General features: G+C 34.7%; 1 protein-coding gene across 1 annotated transcript in view; it reads left to right on the forward strand.

Moving 5' to 3' along the window:
* Positions 1-9166, forward strand: part of GCG (glucagon) — a 12977-nt gene extending 3811 nt beyond the window's left edge. The window contains exons 2-7 of the mRNA XM_009700366.1: positions 2016-2116; positions 2488-2649; positions 3492-3545; positions 5171-5308; positions 7487-7630; positions 8668-9166. Coding sequence (XP_009698668.1) covers positions 2016-2116; positions 2488-2649; positions 3492-3545; positions 5171-5308; positions 7487-7630; positions 8668-8692 — 624 coding nt within the window. The 3' untranslated portion in view covers positions 8693-9166. The remainder of the gene's footprint in view (positions 1-2015; positions 2117-2487; positions 2650-3491; positions 3546-5170; positions 5309-7486; positions 7631-8667) is intronic.
* The last annotated feature ends 304 nt before the right edge of the window (positions 9167-9470 follow it).

Raw genomic sequence — 9470 nt, forward strand, 5'->3', positions numbered from 1 at the left:
CAGTGCAGAGTCAACTCTAAATCTCAAGACAGAGTAATCTGCACCTTCTCTACACGTCATTCCTTCATAACTTTCTTATGGCTTTCTCCAGGCCATAATATATTTAAATTCAGCCTATTGTGACAAGTCATTACAATAGAGAATAGATATGTTTTTACTCAGACTGCCTTATTTTATAAATCATTGAATTTCAATAAATAACTCCTCCAGTGGAGCTGGAGGAGTTCAGCATAGATTACATTTAGTGGGGAGGGTGTTTTTTGGCTGGGTCTTACTTTGCCACCTACCACTTTACTTCAATGCGCTCATCTTTCCTAACCCCCTTTGTTTTTCAGACTGTAACATAAACTTCCACAGGAAAGTGTCATGCATGGCAGAAGGGCTCTTTCAAATATACAAATACCAGTCCAAGTACATGATGAAATTATTTCCAGTGACATTTTGCTGATGCGAACTCATTGCAACTTCTGTTGCTTTACAGCAGATTAATATTCTGATCCACACTGATTTTAAAGTTAGAATGAATGAGTATTTACAATTCACCATTCAATGAATGAGCATTTAGCCACTGAATGAATGGCATATTCAATTTCTTTGTCAAGGTCAAAAGTACCTAACAAAATTTTAAATTCCTTTCCTTTTCTATATGTTGATTCCATAAATTCAAGTGATCCAAAATAATTTTAAAAAAACAATACATACTATTTGATTTTGTAAATACATTACCTCTCATTTCCTGTTTATGCAGAGCACTTTTGAGTCTATTAGTTATTAGCTGCTCATAGTCCCTTTTGCACAGGGTTTTCTGAGCCTAAAATGAATAGCATTTCTTTGTTCAACAGTTTGTCCTATAGGGGATCATGTGCCAACAGACTAATAATACTACATTAAATAATGAAAATTCTACCACACATAATCAGGGGATTAGAGAATGTCTTATTCCCATTGGTGACTATTCACTAGAAGTTATAACTGTGCTACTTGCATGAGTAAGCCAGTCACTAATGCAAGTAAGGGCATCACAGCTGTGGATCACCAAAACATTTGTACAGACTGTAACACTCTGGTTTACATTGAATAATCTTGCATTAAAGTCAGTGAGACCAGTCAAGTTATTACAGTGCGTGTGATGAAGATACATATAATAATGTGGCCATTTCTATTACATAGTTGAACCTAATAGAATGACCTGTAACAGTAAGAATTACATCTAGAATACAGTATTTTCTGCTTTGGTTTATTACCATTAATACGAAGTATATACTTCATATCTTGCATATATCATATAGCCCCATAACAGAAGCCATTAAGCTGAAATAAAGTATTATGTTAAAAGCGCAACAAGCAAAACTTGACATATCAAATCATGAATTGAACACAAGCCACTGTGTGGTTTGGTGGTTTTTTTCCTAAGCAGTCACACCTATTAATAAGTCATTATTAAGTCCAGAGGCCTACTGCTGCAATATCTGTTATAAAAAAAAAACAACAACAAAAAAAAAAAAAAACCACACTTTTAAAAGGAGGATGGAGGGTTAGAAGGAAAGAATGGGCAGCTGCTAATGTGACAGTATTCTTGAAAAAGATTTGCTTTTTTTTCTTCTCTAGTGAATGAGCTGGAAAAAAAAATAAAAGTCACACCAACACCCTAGTTTTGCAATAAAACAATATCATAGAAAAAGATCTAATGCTTTCCATCAGCAGAACACACAGCAAAGGAGATACAGACCTTTATCCCCATATTACAAAAGAAAGTGAGGATGCAGTTGCTCTCAGCTCACCTTGCATTCTAGAATAAAGACTAGAGCCTAAAGACTAGAACAGAGTCTACGTCTTTTGAATGCCTACCCAAGGCACTACAGTCTCTGTCCAGCCGACATGGACCCCATCCTCACAGGATCTGAATATTTTCAAGTTTAGATCAGCACTAGGGATGTCTCTTTTCAATGTAATTGATTCAGATGTATGTAAAGATGATTACATTTTTCTTCGTTGCCTTATTTCTGTTTTGACAGGCAATGAAAATGAAAAGTGTTTGTTTTGTTGCTGCGCTCCTTTTAATCTTAGTTCAAGACAGCTGGCAAAATCCTCTTCAGGATACAGAGGAGAAATCAAGGTAAATTCTTTAGATCAAACTTCTAGGAACACTGGGCCTGAACTTTATTTTCTTATAGTTTGAAGCAAAACATACTATAACTTCAAGACAGTTTTTTATATACTATTACACAGTACTTAATCTACCATTGGAATTGGCAAAAGTTTTTAATATTGCAAAGTATAGCACAGAAGTTTTTGGTATTACAAACAATAGCTGCCTTAGTTATCCAAGAAGACCTTGTAGTTGTGCAGTATCTAATCTGCTGTGCCAGCTAGTGATCAATATGTCACTTGCTTTCACTTTATGAGAGTATTTTTAAAAGAAAAGTCAACGTACCTGTAAAATGTACTATAACCATTGCCAATTAACAAGTTCTAAACTTTTTACAGATCTTTCAAAGCTTCCCAGTCTGAACCATTAGATGAATCTAGACAGCTGAATGAAGTGAAACGTCACTCACAAGGCACATTCACCAGTGATTACAGCAAGTACTTGGACACTAGACGAGCTCAGGACTTTGTGCAATGGTTAATGAGCACTAAAAGAAATGGGTAAGCATTTTGATCACATTGCTATAGATCTCCATATACAGAAACAGCCAAAAATCTAGCTGAATTCAGTTTCCTGATTTCAGCTTCCCATCACAGACCATGTATAATCCTCAAACAAGTAAAGTACTTAAGGAAAATGTATATATAATGTTAATATATTATTAGAAATGGGGAATAAGTGCAAACTCAGTCAAAAGGATTTGGACAAATCAAGTGTAGTGTCAGTATATTACCTGATAATGTCATCTAAAAAGACTATCTCAGCCTCTTTGGGACAGATTGTTTCAGTGAATGAATTAACTTCAATAGGAATAAGGTATGTAAATAAAATCTACAGGTCTGGGCCACTAGGCCTTAAGAAAACTTTCCTTCTATGGATACTCTTATCCTGAAGCTTCATTTGTGAAAAGGGAGCTAAGGTTTAAGTTCTGTTGACCACTGGATACTTTACCAGTATCACAAGTATACTGTTAAGGCATGAGTTGGCATGTTTTTTGAAAATATACTTTGATTAAACACAAGCTACCAAGCTGAGAGCAAGAATAATGTAAAAACATGTTAGTCTATGCACTGTGTTCTAGAGAAGATCTGTCCACAGAATCCAAAAATCTGCTATATTAATGCTTTTAAATCCCTGTGGAAGTCCTTAAAATATAAAGTAACAATTTCTAGATATTGTATTAATGTAAAATCACAAGCCTGAAATTATTTATAATATTCATCTGTCAGTCATGGTTGTTTATCATAATATTTAAATAATAACCAATGAAATCGTATCACCTTATGCATGCTCTGCAATGTACTGGTAATAATGATCTAATGATTGTGGAATTCCACTACAGCCAACAAGAACAGGAGGACAAAGAAAATGACCAATTCCCGGACCAGGTCTCAAGGTATTCTAGTTGCCACAACTTGTTACACAAAAACACTTTGAGCTCATTTTCTGTTAAACAAGGAAGAAAACAACTAGTATTCTTTACATTGTTATCATAATCCAAGAAATACCTATCAAAAGAAATGAACTCACACCTGCTTTTTACAAGGAAAGAGGAAATATCTCTATGTTATTTATTCTGGTACCTGTGTTCCATAGCTATGTGCTGTGGCTTCAAGGAATGCAACAGGATGATAACTGATTTCAGGAAAGGACATTGCAAGTAATAAAGGAGAGGAGAGACCAAGATAAAAAGAAAAACTTGGTATAGAAAAATGCTGAAGCAAAAAAAAAAAACCATTATGTTAAGGAAAAGAAAACCAGTGAGAAGACTAATGAAAGGAAAATGGCCAGGCACCAGTTTGCACAGAGCTGATAAAACACAACACAATGCGCAGCCCTAAGCACTCAGTGCCATGCTACCTAAACTGCCCATTACAGGAAAGGAAAACACAAGACCGGCTGGAGACCGGCTGTGTTTCTTGACAATGTTTTGGGGAGAAGGTTGGGGGGGTTGGAAATTTGAAAGAAATAAAACAAAAACCCAGTAAGTGTTTTTGCAAAACAGATTGGCATATCTATATTAATTCTTCCTTTTGTCAGAAGTTCCAAAGACAATACTCCAGATCACAAAGATCCTTTGGTTCAAAACACTGTCAGCATCAGTAACAAATCTGTAACAATGTTTCAGCTTCAATGACATAGCATATCTCAACAAAATTAACGTTTCATTAAAAATGTTCCAAACAACTCTAGTTAACATGCTGATGAAAAGTGCAGATGGTACTAAATTAGGAGGAATTGTGAGATCCCAATAAGATTAAAAATAATAGAAAGAGCTAGAGGCCCCGAAAATTGGGCAGAAATTAGAAGATTCTGAAATAGAAATGCTAGGGAACTTATTTGTGGAAAATATTCCATAATATGTCTACTTCCCAGTGTAGCTTGCCTTCCTACAGGCCAGTGTGACATAATTTTGTGCTGTGTCAGAGAATGAAGTACAATGAGGTGTAGGGACAGAGAAGGCAATTGTCTTTCTCTATTAAGCTGGAGGTGATCAGGCTTGAAATTGTTCCAGGATTATCACTTGGTCAGAATGATGACTAAAACAGTGTTCACAAAACAATTAAAAATGTAAATTCAAAAGGAATTAAGTCTGAACAGTTTGGCTATGAAAAAATGAAGACAAAGGGAGGAGGAGTGGCTTAAGGGAAATTTTTTGATGAACACGAGAGGTAACAAAAAGTATGTCTGTATAATACAATACAGTTTGTTGATCATAGCTAATTAATCTAGCAGAAGACCATTCCAATGCAGCTACAATTGCTTTCAGCACCTGATTTGATTTGTTCAGAACTAGTTCAGGCATCTCTGCACAAAACTGTATTGCATAGTACAGACAATGCCTTCAGAACTGAAAGACATCAAGAAAAAAAATATCAAGAGTAATTTGAGAAGCAAAAAAACCACCCTTCTCCCTAATAAGAAATGCTAGTCCGGTGGGTGGGAAATACAAATCAATAAAGGTTTAAAAAAAATTAAGTCCTTATGCAGTCTGTTCCTACAGTATTGCTCTTCTTTCAGCAATGCAATCTCCAAGCGTCACGCTGAATTCGAGAGACATGCTGAAGGCACCTATACCAGTGATATCACCTCTTATTTGGAAGGTCAAGCTGCCAAAGAGTTCATTGCTTGGTTAGTGAATGGACGAGGAAGAAGAGAGTAAGAATCCATCCATTCCTATTATTAAATTTTGCCTTGCTTTTGGGGTTAGAAATCAAGAAACCTTGATGTGTTTTTGATTGTTCTTGCTGTACTTCATGTTTTTCTTTTGTAATAGAAGATATTCTGTGGGTGTTAGACTACCACTCTACATTATTAAGTTCAAATATAGATTAAAACAAACCTGTTCAGTATGTTGTTACACTCTAAAAGGTCAAGCTATATTTAAGGTCAACATATCTAAAACTAAACCAGACCTTCGTCTACCTACCACCTTTCCCCCTTCACATAACATTGTTTACAGTCTCCTTAACTATCATTAAGATGATTCAAGTCAGTGTCATCTTAAATTACTTTCTCTTTTTTTCCCTTTCACAGTCAATCTTTTCCTCTGCAATATTTCCAAGATTAAATTTTTACCAATGTCATCAGCTGTACTCCATGTGCTGGTGATCATTCCCAGCAGTAACTGATGACTTCTTTTCCTCTTTCCATCTTTCCCTGCGCCACAAAGTCTCCCCAAGTTGCTGCTGCCAAAATAACTATAATTTCCTACAACCATGACTTATTTTCCTTTTTAAGACACTTCTACTTCTTTTGCTATCATTCACAGTTTCCTGGAGACAGTGCTCCACAGTTTTGACCTACCTATGTCTCTGATTTCTTTCATTAAGATCTTGTTCTCCACATACTCATCGCGGATTTCTCAAGCCTACTTGCTTCATGTACTCACTCATGACTTTACCCCTTTTTTCATGACAGTCTTACACTTAGAATGGCATTATCTTCAATCTCCTGCAAGCATGTTCTATCTCATCTATTTCCAGCCCTGCATGGTTAGGAGCTACACCATGCATATATCGCTCCCCATTTTTTAACTGTTCTGTACTTATTTGTGCCTTTAGACTGTAAGCTCTTCGGGGCAGGGATTTCAGTTCATCCTCTGATTATATATTCTACTAGCTGTGAAGTATTATGTAAGTCTCTCACACTATATAAAAATAATAAATAATAATAATAAAAAAATACAATCTGTAAGACAAGATTGTGTGTTGTAGTCAAGGAAGACTAAATAAGTAAAAGTAAATTTTGCAAATAATGATGATTTCCTGAAAAATCAGACTTAAATAAATGAGGTCAGCTATATAGAGAAGGGAAAGAATGGTGCCACTTCATAGTGATGCTCTAGATTTGCAGTTGTTTTTTCTGTCATATTTTATTTTAATGAGCAGAAATAGGGTATTTCAGTATCTGTAAGACAGAAATACAACCTAGCTGTGATGAACTGAGCTTAGAAACCTAGATGGACAATTAAATGTAGACCACCCTTCTGCTTTCCAATATTTAGTATTATCTGCAGTCAAACTTGTATATAGCCTTCCCTGAAATTATTGCATGAAAAGAATTAGCCTGCCTGTCGTTGATGCCAGAGCACAATGTGCTTCAGCATCAGGCCACCTTAATGGAACCTATTAAAATCTTCCTATATTCAAAGGGATGAAACAAGAGGGGAAAGTTTTCTAAATCAGGCTCTTAGCATAATGGGTTTACAGCGGTCAAAAAAGGATAGAGTAAGAATCAGGATCTGATTCCAAATATAAAATGCTATTGTACAGCAAAAAAAGCGCATAGATTTTATACAGGTGTTGTAACTGAGTTATTTTACCCCTCAAAAAAGTTGCTGCTCTTAATGTCTAAATGCTTATGCAATATAATTGTAAGTATATAACTAGGATTTAAGTCCAATTAAAACAGAATAAAATGTATGAAAATTTGACTATAATGTTTTAGTAGTGATATTTCTTAAATAACAATTTTTAGTAAATCTACTGTGAGTTTTTTTGATGCCTAGTCTACTTGGCATAGACATTGCAGACTGAGATATAGCTTTGCATGTATGGCTTTTTCAAAAATTCTAGAGAGGAATTTAGACTCACCAGAAGGAACAACCCTTATCTGGTAAAGGCAGACTTCCATGCCTTATTCTGTTGTGAAAATAATGACTCTAAAGATGTTCTGATATACATCGCGCTATACTGAGCCATAACATCAGGCTCAACCCTTAATTCCTTAAAATCACAGGAAATGTGCAGTATATTAGAATCCTGTAATGAGGCCCTTTTAAACAGTTTGTTTATTTTCATCTGCAAATTGTTTTATAATTTCTTCCCTTTGAAGTTTCCCAGAAAAAGCTCTTGTGGCCGAAGAAATGGGCCGAAGACATGCAGATGGCACTTTCACGAGTGATATCAACAAAGTCCTTGATGACATGGCTGCCAAAGAGTTCCTAAAATGGCTGATTAACACAAAAGTTACCCAAAGGTGCCTGAATTTTGATTGTGTTGTCCTTAATTTACTGGGGTTTTAAATGTATTTGTCACACATAGGGAAAATACTGCTAGTTTTTCTCTTAACTAGTGACATATCTGTAACTGTGTTACAAACTTTGTTACAGACAGTGTTGAACAAGGATAAGACACTAAACAGAACTCATTCCAAATATAATTTGCATTTTGCATCAATGGTGAATCTATTTAATAGTTTCCTATTTAACTTGAGGGGAGTTTTGCCACTGAATGTTACCAGAATTAAGGACATATTAAATTACTGAAACATAAAACTCTCCTTTGCATAGGCATTATAAAATCAGCAATATTTATTCGCAAAATTACACCAAATTTATTATTCTTTAAAGACCATGATATAAAACACTGCCTTAAATTGTGGTTTGTCATTAAGGAATAGGGTACTGTAATCTGAGTTCCTGATAGCTCACTATTTAAGAACTCTGCTTTAGTTTTCCTGCATATAGACAAATGCTGTTGGTAAAGCAACATTTTCTATGTGAGTTCTGTGAACGGGTTAATATTTAAGAATTATTTGTTAACATTAACAAAGAGTTTCAGAAATAATACAATGCCAAGTCAAGGCATATGTGAGTAGCCAGGCTTTTCAAAATGTTGCATGTCCACTCTGTAAAAATTAATTACTTTTAGTCTTTGGACTACTGAAGCACCGAAAATGACTAGTTGATCTTGGAAATCTGAAACAACCAATACTATCTCAAGAAATTTAGATGCTGTAATTAAAATATAGTTTTTATTAACATTTTAATATTTTTGTGTTTGTTTGTAGTTCAGCATTGAGACAAACAATTTAGGAAAATAATCTATTAGAAACTATTAAAAAGCTTTTCCTTTAGGAGTAATTGTTTTCAATCTGTTATTGGAGAGAGGCATTGAGAGGTCTGTGGAACTAACATCTGCTAACTCTTAAACAGAAAAAATATGTTCCACACATATTTCATAAATATTGGGAGATTTCTAATATGTCCTAATTGCTGCTGCTTTTTTTTCCAGGGACCTTTTGGGAGAATATCAGTAAAAATGCAGAATAAAAATGGGATAAATGAAGATCTTCATTGCATCAACTGCCAGTTATTAAGAGATTCTGAAATCTGTATTCTGTCATTTACATTAGGTGTAACAAAGCTTGTCACCTTGCATGCCAGGAAATAATTGTACTATAGTTTAGTGTTGCCAAAGGTTTATATATGGAAAACCTATTGTCTAAGGGATGGTTATCTTAACAGCTCTAAGACTATGAAAGTTCCATATCTTCATATTTTCCATTTATTAGGACTGAAGTAACTCCATTTATATTTAATGATAAAATTATTTTTCTAAAAGGTTGACTTCTACACAAAAAGGATTCAATCACCAATTATATGTGTTACTTGTACGGGGCTGGCAGTTACAAATGCCTGAGAAGTGAATATCCCTCTTAAAACCTTTGTTATAAAAAGGCTAAGCTTTAAGGATATTAAATGATAGCCTTAAATAAATTTTTTCAAGCTTCTTTTCTGTTGATTTTTCATGCGTATATCCCTTGTGCCTCTTTGCACCCTTTTTCATTTTATTCTAATATTTTAGTGTCACTGAGATCTTGGAACTGGTTTGTTTGGAATGATAAAACAAAACCAACACTTTGTTTTGTCACATTTTTTCCATAACGATTCTTAGAAAAGAGCTGTGTGAACTTTGAGTTATCTTTAGTTGAAAAAGAAATCGTGTAAGATTAAGCTAGAGTGGGAAACAAGACTGAACAGACAAGTGTTCTTCATTAGCATAAATTCTGGTTTCTCAGCAAAAGCAGGAGTATA

The sequence above is a fragment of the Cariama cristata genome, unplaced genomic scaffold, assembly GCF_000690535.1.
Source record: "Cariama cristata isolate BGI_N322 unplaced genomic scaffold, ASM69053v1 scaffold12515, whole genome shotgun sequence".
Taxonomy (NCBI): domain Eukaryota; kingdom Metazoa; phylum Chordata; class Aves; order Cariamiformes; family Cariamidae; genus Cariama; species Cariama cristata.